At 40.1% G+C, this 20,471-nt stretch overlaps 1 protein-coding gene across 1 annotated transcript in view; it reads right to left on the bottom strand.

Moving 5' to 3' along the window:
- Positions 1 to 16,012, bottom strand: part of LOC115589350 (uncharacterized) — a 32,295-nt gene extending 16,283 nt beyond the window's left edge. The window contains exons 1-3 of the mRNA XM_030430192.1: positions 15,886 to 16,012; positions 13,478 to 13,530; positions 12,908 to 13,267 (exon numbers count right to left, since the gene is read on the bottom strand). Of these exons, the coding sequence (XP_030286052.1) occupies positions 12,908 to 13,267; positions 13,478 to 13,523 (406 nt within the window). The 5' untranslated portion in view covers positions 13,524 to 13,530; positions 15,886 to 16,012. The remainder of the gene's footprint in view (positions 1 to 12,907; positions 13,268 to 13,477; positions 13,531 to 15,885) is intronic.
- Positions 16,013 to 20,471: the final 4,459 nt, after the last annotated feature.

Raw genomic sequence — 20,471 nt, 5'->3', positions numbered from 1 at the left:
TTTTTTTTACAACAATTTTGGGTCGGTGGTGATGATAAATGACACTTAAATATTAAATCTGTGTCTATAATAACCACACCCTGACATGTAAATGTGACATCTGTCTTGATTCGTTTAATTATAATATAATATAATATTTATAATAGAAGTCTACTGCAACTGTACTTTTTTTTTTACCATTAAATGTTATTTTATACATTATCATATTTTATAATGTTCTGTCATGGACTATGTCTCTTCACTGCTAACAGAAAAGAGAGCTGCTCACTGCCAGTTGCAGCTTCTTATCCTGATCTGCAGTCTTTGTTAATTTTTTGTCATGATTGTTATTATTAGTACTTAGATTATCAAAAATCACAGTTACATGTCAGGATGTGGTTATTATAGACAGAATAAATATTCAACAGTCATATGTCATCACAGTAACAGCGTTACATACATTAGCAGCTGTAAACACACAAAAACATTATAAAACACATCATGTGGTTTGGTGTCGACCTGTATACTGAACGTATCAGGAGTAATCAACGTTTATAATCATCAGAGAACGTTACAGACATTGTTTCATTGTTTCCAGAGAATTCACAGAGAAGCTGGAGAAGTTTGTGACATTTTCATCCCGGATTTTTGTGAGGAGGGAATTAAACACCTGTCCCAAATAAACGCATGGTCTGTTAAGTGATTGAGACAAATTCACGCCCGGCTATTATTTGATATTTTACGGCAGATCCCGCCTCATCAGCACGAGCTGAACAATAAATCTAGCATAGCAAGAGAGGCGGGACTTAAGGCAGAACAGCCAATCATCAGCCGGTCAGTCCCAAAGCCGGTGTCATGTTTGAAGCAGCAGCAGGAGAGGGAGGAGAGAGGAGGAGGGAGGAGAGGAGAGAGGAGGCAGCTGCAGCGAGCGCAGACACAGAGCGGCCGGAGATACTGAGCGACTGTAGTGAGGCGTTGGTGCTAAACTGCGGATAAACGGCAGAAAAAGTGTGTGTGTTGAACCCACTCACCGGGAAAAGTGTGGGTGTTAAACACACACATCCCCCACGGGTGCGACGCCCCTGTGCAGAATGGCCATACACGCGTCGTTTTGATTGTAATTGTAGGCTACCAGCTAAACATCATCTGACAGTGTCACTGATGCGACAATCTGCAGCTAGCACTAAGTTCTCTGACCGCCTCACAGCAGAGGGCTGTGAGGATCCAGCGAGGTTTTTCTTCTGCAAGTTCAAGGAGGCGGTTAGAGATCTACATAAGCTGCAGGTTGTAGCATCAGTGACAGTGACACTGATGGCAAGCTGGCAGCATAACGTTACAATTGCAGTTAAAACGAGTGTTTAAATGGTCGGTCAAAGTGTATAATTAAGCTCACAATGATGCAATGAAATCGTAAGTTAGGCTACATGTCGTTTTCGTGAATGTGCGCCTGCAATTCTCCGCGCTATATATATATATATATATATATATATATATATATATATATATATATATATATATACCGTATTGACCCGAATATAGGACGTCCCTGATTATAAGACGACCCCTCTTTTCAAGACTAATCTTCAGAAAAGACTCTGATAATCAAAATTCGTCTCTCAATAACAAACTCACCCTCCTGTCAGTCTCTTGGAAGCGGCCGCTTAGAGGACCACGATAAGCTTTTCTCTAACTGTTAGTGTTTTCAGACGTTACTCCGTAACTCCATATTTCTTAGCTGGCTGACAGTTGTTTGGCACCTCCGCTGCATTGATCTCCATTATCTTTAAATCAGCATCATAGCTCCGCCTCAGATGTCTGTTAACTTGCTCCACTTTTGATCCACTTTGCTCCGTATAATCACCGCGTCTCTCCATTTTTCATCTCCTGTCACTTCTTCTCCGCTGTGATTGACAGATAACCCAGCCACAGTGTCAGTGACATCTCTACAATAAGCTGGCGCCCTCTGCTGTTGTGGTCGTGTAGCGACCCAGACAACTATCAGCATGTGTCAACGGTTAGACCCCGATTATAAGACGACCCCACGTTTTCATATAATTTTCATCGAAAAAACCTCGTCCTATATTCGGGTCAATACGATATTACAATATTGATATATACAATACGATATATGCAATATTGCAAATAATAATAACACTTTCACTGGTGTCTACGTCACTGTGTTCTGGTGTAAAGTTTCCTGCTCAGCTTCAGAGTGAAATCACAGTTTGTCTCCTCTCCATCTTCCTCTCATATATATCTATCTGTGTGTGAAGCATCAGAATTAAATCACAAAGAAGCTGCAGATGTTTCTCTTCTCTCCACAGAACACAGTGCATGATGGGAAACACTCCACTTTATTCCTGATGGAAACAAGTTTGATTTAATTCTGATGCTTCAGACACATAATGATATACAAAAGCACAATGGAGAGGAGAGAATTTAAACTGTATTTTACAAATAGAAGTGTTGATCAGAGTCAAACAGGAAGTCTGTCGTTGACGTGAAAGTGCAATAAAGTGATGTAAATATATGTCGAGAACAACCTGACCGTGTGGTCTGAACCTGCGCATCAGGGCCCGTATTCACAAAAAACTTTTATCTTAACGTTAGGAGTACTCCTAAATCGGATGACGTCATTTAGAAGCGGTGACACCGGTGATTGGCTGTTGAGTGACAGGACACCCCATGGAAAAGTCATTTAGGCTTCGCAATGCATTAAATAAAAAAAAAAAAAAAGGAAGTTGCCTACAAGCCCATGACAAAGCCTATGAAAAGATATTGGATAACTAAATGTATTTATGAGGAGAATTAAGTGCCACCGATGAAAAACGTGAATTGTAAATAAAAGCGGCATTTGCTCGAAAAGCTGCATCAAACCACTTTCCATTAAAATTCGGGAATCGTGTGTTGATCCGAGCCATTTCGCAACAATGTCCAGTGCATTGTTACATGCGTCAAAGACAATTTGTGTATTGATGGAATGCAACTTTTTCCGATTGACAAAAGCCCTGTTCGCACGGAGACTGCGTTGGGAATTATAAATGAAAGTTTTGACAGCATTTTGGGTGCAAATTCAGGAGTCTCATCAGAAGTGCAAAATCTCGAAAGATGATTAGATGGATTATATGCATGGCAGCATGCGGTAAGGAACATTCTTCCATCTTCCAACAGGCTCACCAGTTATTATAGTAAAAATACATAGCTGTATTTTTACACCGGAGCTCTTACTGGAGCAGCACAACTGTTAGACCTATCCAGTAAGAGCTCCGGTGCGATCGACCCGGGGATAATGTCAGTAAATTAAAGTTAAAACACAGACTTTGCTTATCGCGTGCGAATACGCCGCACTAAACACCGACGTGGTGGGATAATTTCTAAATAATTTAATTTAATTTAATTTAATAATTTCTAAATCCCTTGAGGTCCCCAGGTAATAGTAGTCCCGTGCGAAGAGCTGCATTTTCCCCGTAGCCAAACTCCAGAGTGTTGCGTTACTGGATTGTTTCGGTTGGTTGGGGACGTTATTGCGTCCCTCACCAACTCAACCACAACTTCAATCCCTTCACGGTCCATCCGACATCGTTTTAATAACTGCCTGTCATTTACTTAGGTGCTACTTTTAGGCTTAAAATGTTTTTGTGAATAACTCTTATTGTCAAAAATTAGGAGTCTTAAAGTTACAATTGACACGCCCATTATTTTTAGAAGTTTCTCCTAAATTCGTCTGTTAGGAGCTACTTTTAGCCTTAAGATTCTTTGTGAATACGGGCCCTGGTCAAACTTCATTCCATTAGGAGTAAAGTGGAGTGTTTCCCATCATGCACTGTGTTCTGTGGAGAGAAGAGAAACATCTGCAGCTTCTTTATGATTTAATTCTGATGCTTCACACACAGATAGATATATATGAGAGGAAGATTGAGAGGAGACAAACTGTGATTTCACGCTGAAGCTGTGCAGGAAACTTTACACCACAACACAGTGACGTAGTCAGAACCGGTTTACCTGTAAAGTGACAAAAAAGATACTGAGACGACGCCTTATATGACGTGTATCTCCAGCGCCCCGCTATAGGTATGTGAATCTTCATCCGCATTCTTTCTGCAGTGTAAGAACCGTCATATGACTGAACGGAATTAAAAGTCCTGTGACACGAGCGGAAGACAGTCTATCGAGGAAACATGTAGTCGCTTAACTGTAAAACTCACTGCATACGGTAATATCTTGATTGAAAAATAAGTCAGATACCGAAGTTTGTGACACATCAACTAAATGGTGAGTTGAAGTACTGATTCATTGGAAACTGGGCGTGTTAACCGAAGACTCTTGGCTGAGATATAAAATATTTTGAACTAAGTCTAGGTGACTGAGATGCAGAACTTACATTTGTAGCTATATGAGAATGTTTTCCTCATTTATATCTTTGATAAAAATATCACCTCTATATATATTCGTATTTAATATTTGTGTTGAGTGTAAAACTCTATAGTTAAACTTTACTGAACGCGATGTGAAAGAGTCGATGATCGTGTGTCTGCAGTCAGTCAGACTGTGTGTTCGTGCTCAGTGAAGTTTACAGTGACAAGTAGAGCTTAGTCACCTCACAGTCACACACAGTCAGTCAGTGTGTTTGTGTTCACCATTTTGCTCACACATGACGAAGACTTCTCTCATTCTTCGTCCACTAATGACTGAAGACTCACAAATTCATATGTGTATTTTTTTAATTTAATTTAGTGGAAACAAGTGATAATTAACTAATAGTTTAATATTTATAGATATTTATATATTTTGATCTTTTGTCTTTCAACTGTTTAAAAAGCAGTCAATGAAGATGAAATAAGACTCTGACTGAGAGTTTCACAGCTCTGAATGCTATCACATCACTATCACAACATCACTGTGTGTGTGTGGGTGTGTGTGTGTGTGTGTGTGTGTCTGCTGTGTGTTCTTTTGTGTCTCTTTCTGTGTGCTTCTCATTCCCTCTTCCTCCCTCTTTACCTGAGCACACCGTTCGAGTGTGACAGGACATATAAGGACAAAAAGCGCACAGTGCAGTTGGGGGGAGAGTCACATGACTTCTTACTTGTGTTCAAATATGAAATTCTAAAGCTTCATACCTGCCAAACAGGTTTGTCATTTGAGTTTATTCATGTAATCTTTCCTCACTGAAAGATAAAACACTCATGCAGATGAATAATATCTGTCTTCTCATCATAATCTGGGCCCGTATTCACAAATACTTTTATCTTAACGTTAGGAGTACTCCTAAATCGGACTAAAAGTTTTTATGTAGGAGTAGTTTCCTAAAAGTAATTCACAAAGCCACTGAGACCTACAAACGCTTCGGACAAAAATGACAAATTAGAAGATTGCGATGAAAAACGTGAATTGTCAATAAAAGCGGCGTTTGCTCGAAAAGCTGCGTCAAACCACTCTCCATTAAAATTCGGGAATCTTTTTCCAATTGACAAAAGCCCTATTCGTACGGGACTAGTACAACCTGGGGACCTCCAGCAATTTGTAATAATTGCGGAGGTCGTCTGTGATCTTAATCCTGTGCGAATCTCCCATGTCCGTAATTTGTAAAGTAACAATTCCACCGCAAATGACCTCCCCTATTTCACCAAACACAGAGGTCATGTGATAATATTAGTCCCTTGCAAATCGGCATCTCTGTGATTTGGGGTAGTTTTTTGTTTTTCTTAAGGTTTTTTGTGTTTTCCACCTTTTCCTGCCTTTTTCCCGGTCGAGAATTATGGAGGCTGCGTTGAGAATTATAAATGAAAGTTTTGACAGCATTTTGGGTGCAAATTCAGGAGGCTCATCAGAGGAGTGAAATCTCGAAAGATGATTAGATGGATTACATGCATGGCAGCATGCGGTAAGGAACATTCTTCCATCTTTCAACAGGCTCACCAGTTATTATATTAAAAATATCCATATCGAACAGTTGTGCTGCTCCAGTAAGAGCTCCGGTTCGATCGACCCGGTGATAATGTCAGTAAATACAAGTTAAAACACAGACTTTGCTTATCCTGTGTGAATGCGCCGCACCAAACAGTACGTGGTGGGATAATTTCTAAGTGCGAAGAGCTGGCAGAGAGGACAATAGATAATAGACAATGGACAATTTCCACTTCTATTTCCACTGTTTCACTCTATTTGCACTGTCTACCATACTGCACCGTTTACTGCAGCTACTGTTCATTTTATATTCATTTTATATATAATACTTTATATTTTACATTTTATTTGTATGCTACTGGACACTTGCATTTCCCTCGGGATAAATAAAGTATCTATCTATCTAGAGCTGCATTTTCCCAACAGAGTGTTGCCAAACATTATCAGCGTTATTGGATTGTTTCGGTTGGTTGGGGACGTTATTGCGTCCCTCACCAACTCAACCACAACTTCAATCCCTTCACGGTCCATCCGACATCGTTTTAATAATTCCCTGTTATTTAGCTTCTCCAGAACATTCGGCTGGGACCAGGTCTTAGTGAGTTAGGAGTCCTCTGGACTACTTCTAAGGTCTCCCAGACTTAGGTGCTACTTTAAGGCTTAAAATGTTTTGTGAATGACTCTCATTTTCATAAAATTAGGAGTCCTAAAGATACGACTGACACGGCCATTATTTTTAGGAGTTGCTCCTAAATTCGCCTGTTAGGAGCTACTTTTAGCCTTAAGATTCTTTGTGAAACGGATCCCTGGGCCTGTATTCCTAAAGATTCTGAGAATCCTCTTAGAGAGCTCCTAACTTAACCTAAACATTCCTAGCAAGGAGTCCTAGCTTAGGAGTGATTCCAGAACATTCTCAGAGAACTCTGAGCAAGGAACGGACAAAAACTCCTATCTAGTGAGGAGGTGTGGTTGACCCTGTTGCTAGGTATGAGTCATCATTTCAAAAGCTGTGATTGGTTGATCCTAAAAGCTAGATAAAAAATATACTTTTGGTGATAATGGGCAAAGGATGGACCCTCAAATCGATAAACTTTATCATAGAATCTAATCTTATGATCTTGTAAATAATATTTCACATAAAAGAAAATATCTGTTAAATGAATAGTAGGCTATACTTGAAAATTATCCTACAAAATGTGTGAAAACGTAGGCCCACTTGCACAGAATTCACATAGTGATAGTTATATTTATTTGCTTATATTAATTGCCATGCTGGTAATTTTTGCACTTTCAACTTTAAACATTTCAACTCAATTTGGTATTAACGAGGGTGAAATGGCTCAGCTTTCACCAATGTCTGTGATTACTGACCCGCCTATAAGAAGCAGTGTTGTGATGACTTTAATTTCGGGTGGGATTGCATTGTGGCGTTGGGTTGGAGAAGTAAGTGCATCTCTAATGAGATCAACCACAAACATGATTCCTGCACAATCCAATCTGTAGCGTTTCATTAATTCACTGTCATCCAGTGTTTGGAGAATATCTCTCCTGCCTCTTCCGTCCGTCATTTTGTCCTCTGCTTAGAGAACTCCTAAGCTGCTGAAAGTCCTCTTCCCTGCTCTTAGCAGATCACACCTTAGGAGCTCTCTTAAGAGCTAGGATTCATTAGGAATAGCTTTTATTCTTTACTAGGATCTAATCTTCACTCTTAGGGGAAATCCTAAGAAAACATCATGATTCTAAGAATTTTTTAGAATTTGGCCACTAGGAGCAACTCTTTGCACTAAGAATCTTTAAAAATACGGCCCCTGGTCTTTAGTCACCTGAACACTTTATAAGTGATCTCCTCTGTGTCTGTTCACATCAGCTGGATCAGTCAGCTGTGTGAGGGATGTTATAACAGAAACATCATGTCCACTTGTTGTTGCTACTGAGAGCTGACAACAACAGGAGCCTGTTTGTGTTTATTAGCAGTTGTTGTCTCATGACTTTATATGGAGACACTGTTTATATGTGTTTGTGATGTATCAGTGTTAAACACTGACAACATGTCACCATGTTCCAGATACACAACTTCCATGTGTGTGTAGGAGCAGCACTGGTTCTGCAGTGTTTCATGTGGCAGCTACATGTTGTTGTCTGCAGCTGAATCCACATGTTGTCATGTTTCCTGCTGATAGTGGACACTGTAACCACTGGCGCCATCTTGTGTCAGAAGAACAACACAGCAGCTTAGCATTAGCATCCAGACTGTGTCCAGTCAGGAAGTCCTTGTGTGTGATGATGAGGATGATGAAGACAGAGGAGTGTTTAGAAGACTAAAGACAGACTGTAGATGTTGGTTGTGGTACATGTGAGGACTGAACTGTGATCACATGACTCTTCACCTCTGTCTCCTCTCACAGGGAGAAGATGATCTGCAGGATCCTGCTGCTCATCAGCCTCAACTGTGTCTGTGGTCAGTTTACAGCTTCACTTTCTGACACTGTGATTCAATGAAGCAGTTAAAGTGGCCCACATGTGAGCAAACAGCTGATGTTGATGAGCCTCTGCAGCTCTGAGACGTCACTAAACTGTCCACACAAACATGGAGATGGAGTTTAAAGGCTGCCATGTTAAAGCTGTCAGTGTGTCTGCTCCTCACTTTCCCTCTCTGTCTCCTCAACAGGAACATTTGTAGTGAATGTGACACAGACCTCCTATCAGGCAGAGGAGAACCACAACATCACACTGGAATGGACGTTCACAACCACAGCTGACACTTCCCCCGACTCACTTTTTATCTTCTGTGAGATGAAAACTGATGACAAAGTCTCAGTCCTGTTTGAAATACGTGGAGGTGTTGTGATCCCAGAGTCTCGGGATCAACAGTTTGTAGGACGAGTCCAGTGGGACAAAGACGTCCTCAGAGACGGACAACTCAGACTTCATGTGTCCAGACTCAGGACTGAGGACTCAGGACAGTACCTGTGTGATGTGAGGACAAACTATGGAGTGGACTCTGGTGATTGTTCGCTCAATGTCTCTGGTAAGTTGAGTTGACTAGAAGTCAGTAGAACTTTTTTCTGATCAATAAGAACCTGAAGAAAAGTATTGATGACGACCGCAATCCTTCACTTCATTCTCACAGTATCAGAGAAATATGTCACAACTTCAGCTGTTCTGTTGTTTGGTCTCTTTACAGCAGCGAGGGCTCGACCAGAACCTGAGAGACACACCACAGACTCACCTGAGAGACCGGACACAGCAAGTCCGGGAATGATCGTCCTCTACTGTGTTCTGGGACTGACAGCAGCAGCAGTGGTAGTTGTGTTGGTTTATAAACTGTGTTGCTGATGAACTAAAGTCCTTTGACTGATGAACAACAATAACGGAGTTGAAGGAGGAAACGTTGTTCTTTGCCTTCATGTTGTCCATTATTTTCACAGGACATCTCATCAAACTCTGTCTCTTATTAGACTGATCTGAGATCTGCTCTGTGTTCACTTTACTGCAGTAATGCTGAGAAACATGTCCTCTTTGTATCCCATGTATATGTAACGTTTATATTTTGCATTTTAAAAGGTCCTTTTATGCGTTTTAGGGTTTTTGCCTTTCCTTAATTTTGCTATGGAGCATTTTTGTGCATGTAAAATGTCTGTAAAGTGAAAAAGCCTAAAGGCCACACCACAGGGAGTTACTCTGTTCCACAAAAAACTCTGCTCCTGCACTGCCTGAAACTCCTGGGCTGGAGTCGAGCCTTTACTTCTGTAGCTTATGTGTGTCACTAGCAGGCGTTATATAAATATATGTTTACATATTTGTTGTACCATATATTCACTCCAGTCAGTCAGCAGCATACAGTTGCTATTGCTGTATCTCTGTTATTTTAGATCACACTACCTTGCTTGGCATGACCCGCCCTACTGTGACTCTTTTTTTTTTTTAAATTTTTTTTATATGGTTTATTTGATAGGGACAGATACAGATCATGTGGGTTGTACAACAATCCAACAGAAAGCATCATAGCATTTATAGCCTTAGCTAATTTCCAATGCCCGTCCCTAGAGGGGCCTTTAAAATAACATACAAAAAACCTGTTTTTGTTTTTTTTTTAAAAAAACATCTTATCCATTCATCCAACCCTCCACTCAACCATCTATCCATCAATTCATAAACAATATCTTCCTATCCATTCATCCATCCCTCCGTTCATCCATAGAATATATTAAATAACATGAATTCTGATTGGCTACATCCTGCCTGTTAAGTAATGCGCATGTGCAACTCCCATGAAAGATTAAATAGAGGCGAGATGTCTCACTCTGTTGCTAAAACGGTAAGCTGTTCAAGACACAGTGTGAAAAGGGAGGCTGCAGCATGAGAAGAATGATGTGTTTTTGACAATTAAAGTATGTAGACCAGACTAGAACATGTTGTGTTTTAAAAGTATGAATCTGAAAATTCTAATATGACCTTTTTTAAAGCTCCTTTTGAGCAATTAACAAACCAATTGTAGCACAATTATTTCCAACACGTTTTACCTGTTTTAAATATCTATCTATCTATCTATCTATCTATCTATCTATCTATCTATCGATCTATGTGGTCATTATGTTATGCCGGATCGGTGTATATATCTTTCTTTCAGTGTATATGTTTATATATTTATATTTATGTAAATGTTATGTGTATTAATGCTTTAATTGCTTGTTTTTATTTTCCCTAAACCAATATGTTTTATTATTGGTTAATATCAGAAAAACACCACATATCATTATAATTAGCAGTAGTGTCATTATTGTTGTTATTATTATTAGCAGTAGTATAAATATCATCATCATTGTCATTATTATTACATTTACAATTATTATTATTATTATTATTATTATTAATGTCATTGTTGTCAATATATTATCAGTATTGATATTATTATCACTGTCATCAATATTATTATCATCATCATAATTTTTATTTGTATTGTTACCATTATTATTATTATTATTATTATTATTATTATTTTTATTATTATCATCATTTTTATTATTATTATTATTATGATCCTTGTCTGGACTCCAGCAGGATGTATTGATCTCTCTGTTCTGATGTGTCATGGGCACTGACAGAAAGTTTTTTCTCTTCCATCAAAGGAAAACAATTAAATTGTTGTTATGTTTCTCTTCTGTTGTGACATCCTGTAAACTGTCAGACTGTTCTGACTGTCTGTCCAGATGTTATCTACAGCTGTAACTCTCACTGAGCTTTAACCTTTCCTTGTTGTGCTGTAAAGTAAAGATGTGTTGTGGTCAGCAGAGAGAGCTCTTTATCTTTATCACCAGTTTAGAGATTCTCACCTGGCTGCAGGTGACAGCTGAGATCATTTGGACCTTCAGGTTGTTGAAATGTGACTGAAGGTCACAAAGACGTTCATATGTTGTGTTTTATCTGTGATATTTTATTTAAATGTGACTTCTGACTCAGTCTGTCTCACATTATTGGAGTATTTCAGTACATCAGTGTCACAGATGAACATGTTTGACCTGATTAATTTACAACTCCTGAATAAAAGTCAAGATTTTTCATCTCTAACTTGTTTGTTGAACCTTTGAATTGTTTGTTAAATGTAGAGGTTGTTTTAAGACGTTCTTTAAGTGTTTATCTTCAATGTTATTCTCATATCAACTTCTATCCTACAGAATCTGTGTGGTGTTGAGTTTGCTGCTGTCTGGTTATAGCTGGACTTTATTCTGTTTGGAGTGAAACAGCAGCTTCATCAGAAACTTGAGTCTCCTTCATGTCGACCCAACAGGTTCCCAGTAGACTGATTCAACTTGTGATTCAAACATTCAGAGTTTATATTTTTAAACTTCTGTACTTGAACAGATTATGATGTGAAAAACTAAAATCAATCTAAATCTTAACATAAAGGAGAGAATTTGTCAAACAATAATCATCTGTCACCACAATCCCTCCGAGCTCCTACAGTCACAATGATGTTACACAGTAAAGTAATAGAAAGGTTTATTTTCACCTGCTGTAAATCAACAACAGTCACATTTCATATCTAAGAGCAAAGTGATAAAGTGTTTCACAGAGTCAGAATGATTTACAGAAGGGTCACATTTTCAGTTTGCTCTTACAGGCAATTTAAAAAGTACAAAATATACAATATCAACCCTTTTTTACACATAAACACATATAAATACATATATAAAAGTCAAATAATACGTTTGATAATATATAACTTGTACAGTTTCAGTTGTATCACAATCAGAACCATTTCTGTTCAGTTTTGTTAAGTAAGTTTTCACATATGAGGAATCTGCTGTTGTGTTTAGGTGCAATACAACACACATAAAAATAATTGAAGACATGATAACATAGAAATGTAAACAGGATGTCTGACATGAATTGTTCATGTTCTCAGTACAGATAGATATTCTATTGGTCCAGCAGCAGGTGGAGTCATCACACTCAGCAGGGAGAGATTGTTCTGTAGCAGAACCAGGATGATGGTGTTGAAGTCCACAAACAGCATCCTGGTGGAGGTTTTCAGAGGAGTCCAGGTGCTGGAGGATGTAGTCATCACTGGTGCTGAGGTGTTGTGTTCTGAAGTTGTCTGTCCTTACATCTCATTAACATGTTGATCACACACTTGTTTCTATTTCTGATGAGCTGTTTGTTTGTCCACTGGAGTCTGAGACCGAATTGTGTTCAACAGACTGACAGAATGAAAGATAAACAGGCATAACTACTAATGCCAGCACCTCTATACCCAAAAGGGCGATTATTCCCCAAATGTGCCTGTTCATTCTCTCAGGTGTGTCTGTGTTGGGTCTCTCAGGTTCTGGTGGATCCCTCGCTGCTGTAAAGAGACCAAACAACAGAACAGCTGAAGTTGTGACATATTTCTCAGATACTGTGAGAATGAAGTGAAGGATTGCGGTCGTCCTCAATACTTTTCTTCAGGTTCTTACTGATCCAAAAAAGCTGCTGAATTGAACCTGTTAATAAAGTTCTACTGACTTCTACTCAACCAACTTACCAGAGACGCTGAGCCGACATTCACTGGAGTTCAAGATGTTATTCCTCCATACGTTACAGCGATACCGGCCCGAGTCCTCAGTCCTGAGTCTGGACACATGAAGTCTGAGTCGTCCGTCTCTGAGGACGTCTTTGTCCCACTGGACTCGTCCTACAAACTGTTGATCCCGAGACTCTGGGACCTCAACACCTCTATGTAGATCAAACAGGGCTGAGACTGTTTGAGCATTTATCAGCTCACAGAAGATATAAAGTGAATGGGGGGAAGTGTGAGCTGTGGTTGTGAACGTCCATTCCAGTGTGATGTTGTGGTTCTCCTCTGCCTGATAGGAGGTCTGTGTCACATTCACTACAAATGTTCCTGTTGAGGAGACAGAGAGGGAAAGTGAGGAGCAGACACACTGACAGCTTTAACATGGCAGCCTTTAAACTCCATCTCCATGTTTGTGTGGACAGTTTAGTGACGTCTCAGAGCTGCAGAGGCTCATCAACATCAGCTGTTTGCTCACATGTGGGCCACTTTAACTGCTTCATTGAAACACAGTGTCAGAAAGTGAAGCTGTAAACTGACCACAGACACAGTTGAGGCTGATGAGCAGCAGGATCCTGCAGATCATCTTCTCCCTGTGAGAGGAGACAGAGGTGAAGAGTCATGTGATCACAGTTCAGTCCTCACATGTACCACAACCAACATCTACAGTCTGTCTTTAGTCTTCTAAACACTCCTCTGTCTTCATCATCCTCATCATCACACACAAGGACTTCCTGATTGGAGACAGTCTGCATGCTAATGCTAAGCTGCTGTGTTGTTCTTCTGACACAAGATGGCGCCAGTGGTTACAGTGTCCACCATCAGCAGGAAACATGACAACATGTGGATTCAGCTGCAGACAACAACATGTAGCTGCCACATGAAACACTGCAGAACCAGTGCTGCTCCTACACACACATGGAAGTTGTGTATCTGGAACATGGTGACATGTTGTCAGTGTTTAACACTGATACATTACTAACACATAGAAACAGTGTCTCCATATAAAGTCATGAGACAACAACTGCTAATAAACACAAACAGGCTCCTGTTGTTGTTGTTGTCAGGGCTCAGTAACATATTTGATGACTTATTGATTTGATAGTAAAAAGTGAATGAGTCCAGTTGAAACATCCTGAAAAAGAAGAAAGCTGAAACACACAAAGTCCAAACAAGTTTGTTGATAACTGAACTTTACTAGATGTTCAGCAGATTCACAGACAAACATGTTGAAGTCCAGCAGCTGTTAGTAAAGTTCAGTAGAGACAAAAGAGAGTCAGCTGAACGACGACTCCGTCCCAGTCCACATTCACATCACTGTCACACAGGACATCAGGAGCTCACAGCTCACTGTTTGACTCAGTGCTGATTAATGAATGTGTTCAAGTGTGTAGATCAGTGGTGTCAAACTGATCCAGTAAAGGCCCGCTGTGGCTGCAGGTTTGTATTCCAAACAAGCAAGAACACACCTGATCCAACAAATCAACTGTGTAAAGACATTTCAGTGGATTGAATAAGTCGAGTCAGGTGTGTTCTTGCTTGGTAGGAATGAAAACCTGCAGCCACAGCGGCAGGTGGAGGGAAACATCAACACTGACTCTGTTTAGTTTCATCAATAAAATCTTCTCACACAAGATCTATACAAGTGGAAATGATGTTTCTGGTAGAATGTCTGATCCATCTGACTCCTACCAACATAAGTACTTACAGAGAGCAGCTGCTGATGTGTTCGTTCAACAGGAAGATTGACTCAAACAGATAACTCCATTATTTCTGTTACTAAAGATACAAAAAAAAATGAAAACTCAAATTCTTTTATCTTGATTCTCTTGTGTTCACCTGCTGACTATCAGCAAAAATCATGCAGTTTATGACCACTGAACTATTAAGCTAGGTATCTGAGTTTATCCTAGCTTATATCAGCACTTACTAAGGCAATCATTAACATCATAAGACAAGCTGACTTAATTGAGGAACAGACAAAAGACTTTGACCGTTGTGACTCTCTGACTGTGTTCTGGTTTACAGTTTCCTGCACAGCTTCAGAGTGAAATCACAGTTTGTCTCCTCTCCATCTTCCTCTCATATATATCTATCTGTGTGTGAAGCATCAGAGTTAAATCATAAAGAAGCTGCAGATGTTTCTCTTCTCTCCACAGAACACAGTGCATGATTGGATGTTTAAATGTAACTACATGATTTTAACTGACCTATTAATCTTTACCACTATATTGTGAGCCGAATTCACAAGAAGACCTAAATAGTTAAGAATATGTTGTAAACAGTGTTTTTCAGAGTTTACAAATGTTTTTTTTCTGAACACAACAAGCTGCAAAATTGAGCTTCTTTTTTTTTTTTTTTAAATGGAGTCTGGTGAATATCTCCAGAAGCAGACTACGACACACATGAATCGTTGACACTTCCTTGTAAATTCAACATTAAAAACCAACATTCAGATGTGTGTGTTTGTGTGTAAAGAGTCAGTGTGTGTCCTCCTCTCTGTCAGAGTCTGTCTGCTTCTGTGTCTGAAGAGTTTGTTACCTCCAGCAGCTGAACCTCAACATTTACACCTCATGTATTAAACAACAAAACACACTGACAGGAAACATGTCACATTTTATACACACAGTGAACAACAATTAACATAGATGGTTTATCCTGGTCTGTTGAAAAGTCACCAGACTCCATGAAAAAAATGTTTAATTTTTGCACTTGTTGTATTAAAATGAACTTTACAAACTCTGAGAAACTCTGTCAACAACATGTTATTCACTATTTGGACCTTCTTGTTAATTCAGCTCACGTTATATTGGTCAAATTGACTCATTAACTTTACTAAATGTGCAGCAGAATCAAAGACAAACATGTAGAAGTGTGTAGATGAAGATGGAGGGAAATATCAACACTGACTCTGTTTAGACTTCAACCAACAAGAGAAGAGTACTTACAGAGAGCAGCTGCTGACGTGTTCACTCAACAGGACCTCTGACTGGAACAGATCACTCCTTTACTTCTGTTAAAAATGATACAATGAAATGAAGACACATATTTTGTTCCTGCTTCAATGGTGATCACTTGCTGACTATCAGAATGCAACTTGTTTCCACAAGAATAAAGTCCACAGTTTATGATTGCTAAGTTCCTTATCACAGTATCACACATTTCTGAAACTTTAATAAGACAAAAGACTTTGACCCGTGTGACTCTCTGATTGTGTCCTGGTGTAAAGTTTCCTGCACAGCTTCAGAGTGAAATCACAGTTTGTCTCCTCTCCATCTTCCTCTGGTATATATATCTATCTGTGTGTGAAGCATCAGAATTAAATCATAAAGAAGCTGCAGATGTTTCTCTTCTCTCCACAGAACACAGTGCATGATGGGAAACACTCCACTTTTCTCCTGATGGAAACAAGTTTGATTTAATTGTGATCATATCTGATGTCTTGCCTCTACAGCAGCTGCAGTGTTTGAGCTGTGGGATGTTAACATTAGAAAACTGTTTTATACAGTTTATATCAATATGATGTTACTTTATGTTCACTTTGAACAAAACTACTCAGATCAGTGTTATATGAAGTTAAATCTCCTCGATGACTTTAAACTTTCACGCGGCTTCTAATTCTTGATGCTTTATGATGTCATGAACAATATTTGTTGATATAATAACTGTTTTTATTCATCAGATTATCTTTAATAAGAATCTGACGCAATAAAAACAAATAAATTCATCTCCTTTGTGTCTTCTAGTCTTTAATGTGACCTCAGTGTAAATCAGCTTCTAATATCAGAAGACTGACACACAGAAGAGTACAACATGTTCACACTATCAACACAACATGAGGTCAGGCAGCAGTGAAACTCCATCCATCAGAAGACAACACATGAAGGAGAAGAAGAACAATGTTTCCTCCATCAACTCTGTTACTGTTTATCTGCTCTGACTCTTATATCAGGACACTTCCTGTCCTCAGCTGTCACAACACAACCTGTCAGTCTGTGTTCATTTTAAAGTGAGTGAAACATCAACATGATGTCCTTGGTCATTGTGGTGAGCAGGATCTTTTTCACTGAGTTAACAGTGAGTCATGTTCAGGCCAGATGAGTGAACATGATGCAGAATTTTATCATTTTACTGAACAGGCATTTATTACCATGCAGCCTCATAAACACTGGTTTATGACTGATGTTTATGATTAGACTGTTACTTTCAGTCTCTCTCTGTTGATCTGTCCTCCTCCTCACTGAGGGAGGATTCTCACCTTGAACTCTGTTTAACTGGTTGGTTTGAAGATGATTTTCTGTCCCTCCTGGGTGTCTGTTAACTGTCAGGAGCACAACTTAATTTAGTTTAGTTGTGATTGTGTTTAGTTTGGGCCATTATTCACATTACAGATGGTTTCCAGTCATACTTCTCTACGTTAACGTATCTTCAATACATGTATTGTTTCTGTATCCCGCTGCCCTCTCTGTCTACAGAGGAGTGTATTAAAGAACAAGCTGCTGCACTGAAGTGTTCTCCTGAGTTGTTTCTGTCCAGAGAGGAGCTCCAGTGTGTTCCTGGTGGCTGTTCTCTTGATGAAGCGTGAGGTGAACAGAGACTGTGTGTTGAGCACATCACATGAAGGAGTGGCAGCTCATCCTGCTGTGAAGGAAACTAACACACTGACACAGACGAGCCTGTAAGTGATGGATCATGTGTGGATGAACAGCGGTCTGTGTGAGAGACCTGAGCCGACAGGTCCGTCACACCTCATCTACAAGATCCACAAGGTCCGTTGTTAGAGAGTGTTGAGGAATGAACTGCTGACTCCTCCCTGAACACTTGAAGACTTTCACCACCTGAGGATTGTGTGTCAGGTCTCTGACTCTGGGCTCAGACCAGCCCTCTAAAGGTAAAGGTGTTGGTCAAAGTCTGTGTTGCTCTCAGTTTGTGTTCAGGCTGCTGGCTGTTTGTGACGTCCAGGTCTGAAACTGGACTTTAACTGGACCTGTCTGTCTGTTGAGTTGTGCTGTAGGGACGTTAACATCAGTGATGTTTGGACCCGCAGCAGTAAAATGTTGGTTTATAAACCTGCAGTCTTCACCACTGTGATGTCACTGGTCATTAATGTGGCCTGTAAAGCAGTTTGTAACTGACTTCACTTCATGTTTTCTCCAGAAGACTCAGAGAGACTTTGTGTCAGACTGGAAACACAAAGCCATGTGTTGGAAAATCACCTGCAGGCCTACAAACAGTACATGTCATGTTTTATAAGACTCTTTAATAAAGTCCAAGATATTGTCAGCTGTCATTAAGGTGAAGAAACCAAGAGCAACACACTCTTTATGTTCCACTGATCCTCCTCTTCCTGCACAGACTGAGAGTAAATCAAAGTGAAGCTCACAGCTGATGATGTATCTGATCTTCTCTGCAGCAGCAGCAGCAGCATCAGCAGCTGATCCACATGTTGTCACAGGTTGGTAACCACTGGAGCCCCCTGCTGACATTAATACATGACTGCAGCTGAGGAGGCTTCATTTTACTCTCATGTTAGATGTCTTCAGGAACAACAACAAGCAGACTCTCCTGAATAAAGTAGAAATCCTTTATCTTTAACACCAGCGTTAACAAATCACAGCTTTTCAAACACAACAAAGTGAACATGATAAAAAACATGGAACAAAATACGTGATAGAAACAGGATATAAAGGGGTTTCATGTGTCATGTAATATATTTTCAGAGAAAAATATCTTTTCTTTTCATGTTTATATGAAACCAAATGAAAACATGTTAATAAAAAACAACTTCACTCACATTAATGGATTTATTCAGTTCAGCTGAAGCTTCATGACATCCTGCAGGAGTCCAGTACAGAGGAGATGAATCATGATGTCATATTTACTTATTAAATTAATACATCCTGGAGAAAAAATATAAATATAACATTCTGTTTAGCTCAATAAAAAGTCACACACCGTAATATTTAGTTGAACCACCTTTAGCTTTGATTACAGCCAGTTTCTTCGTGGCATCGTTCTGATCAGCTGATCAATGTCACAACATTTCTTTCCGTCCAGAGTTGCTTTAATTGTTCACCAACATCTTGTGTTGATGATGGGAGAGTCAAGCTGCTGTGTGAAGTCTCAACACATCCTGGAACACAGTGTGTCATCAGGGAAGAAGAAGAGCACTGATGGAAAAGCCTGCTCATTCAGTATATTCAGGTAGTCAGCTGACCTGACCAACTGAATCAACCCCAGATCATAACATGGCCCCAACAGGCAGCTACAGTAGACACTAAGCATGATGGGTACATCACTTCATCTGCCTCTCTGCTGACCCTGATGCTCCCATCACTGTGGAACAGGGTCAATCTGGACTCATCAGACCACATGACCTTCTTCCATCCACTCCAGAGTCCAATCTTTATGCTCCAGAGCAAGTTGAAGATTTTTGTTCCAGTTAGCCTCACTGATAAGTGTTTTCTTAAGACTACACAGATGTTTAGATCCAGTCCCTTGAGTTGTCTTTAGATTTTGTGTGGAAATGTTCTTACTTTCACTAGCAAACAAACCTGTGAGTTCTATTATTGAGTTTTTAATTAACCAAAAGATTTAAGGGGATTGCCTACTCTGGGTGGGGAATGAGTCTTTGCCCCAAGTGAAGGAGTTCAAGTACCTCTGAGTTTTTTTCATGAGTGAGGGGATGATGGGGTGTGAGGTCGACTGGAGAGTCGGAGCAGCGGGCTTGGTGTTGCATGTGCTTCACCACACGGTTGTGACGAAAAGGGAGCTGAGCCGGAAGGCAAAGCTCTTCATCTACCGGTCAATCCTTGTCCCTACCCTCACCTATGGTCATGAGTGATGGGTCATGACCGAAAGAACGAGATCGCAGGTAAAAGCGGCTAAAATGGGTTTTCTCTGCAGGGTGGCTGGGGTCTCCCTTAGAGATAGGGTGAGAAGCTCAACAATCCAGGAGAGACTCGGAGTAGAGCCGCTGCTCCTCTGCGTGGAAAGAACCCAGTTGAGGTGGTTCGGGCATCTGATGAGGATGCCACCAGGGCGCCTTCCTAGTGAAGTGTTCCTGGCATGTCCAACGGGGAGGAGACCTAGGGGTAGACCCAGGACCAGGTGAAGGGAGTAAATGGGGATTCCCCAGTCCGATGTGGCCGGGGAAGGGGCTCGCTGCTGAAGCTGCTGCCACCGCGACCCGCCTTTGGATAAGCGGTTGACAATGGATGAAAGGATGGATGGTTTAAGTGATCTCTGGTAACGGTCATTCAAGATAGATTTCCGACCACATTTCTTCCTGGAAGTTGATGGTTCAAAACTCTTCTTCCAGGTTGTAATGATGCATTGGACGGTTCTTGACCCAATTTTGATGGTTTCAGTAATCTCATTAGATGTTTTCTTTGTTTGAGGAAGCCCAATAATCAGAGGAAATGTCTTCACACATGGTTGTTTGAGAAATGAAAATCTATCCCTCAGTTAGTTAAATAACTTGTTGCCATCTGAAACATATAATCCCTGCAGTAATTATCCAATGGATGTTTCT

The sequence above is a fragment of the Sparus aurata genome, chromosome 10 (genome assembly GCF_900880675.1).
Source record: "Sparus aurata chromosome 10, fSpaAur1.1, whole genome shotgun sequence".
Taxonomy (NCBI): domain Eukaryota; kingdom Metazoa; phylum Chordata; class Actinopteri; order Spariformes; family Sparidae; genus Sparus; species Sparus aurata.
The sequence above is the reverse complement of the archived record's forward strand: the minus strand, read 5'-3'. Positions and strand labels throughout refer to the sequence as shown.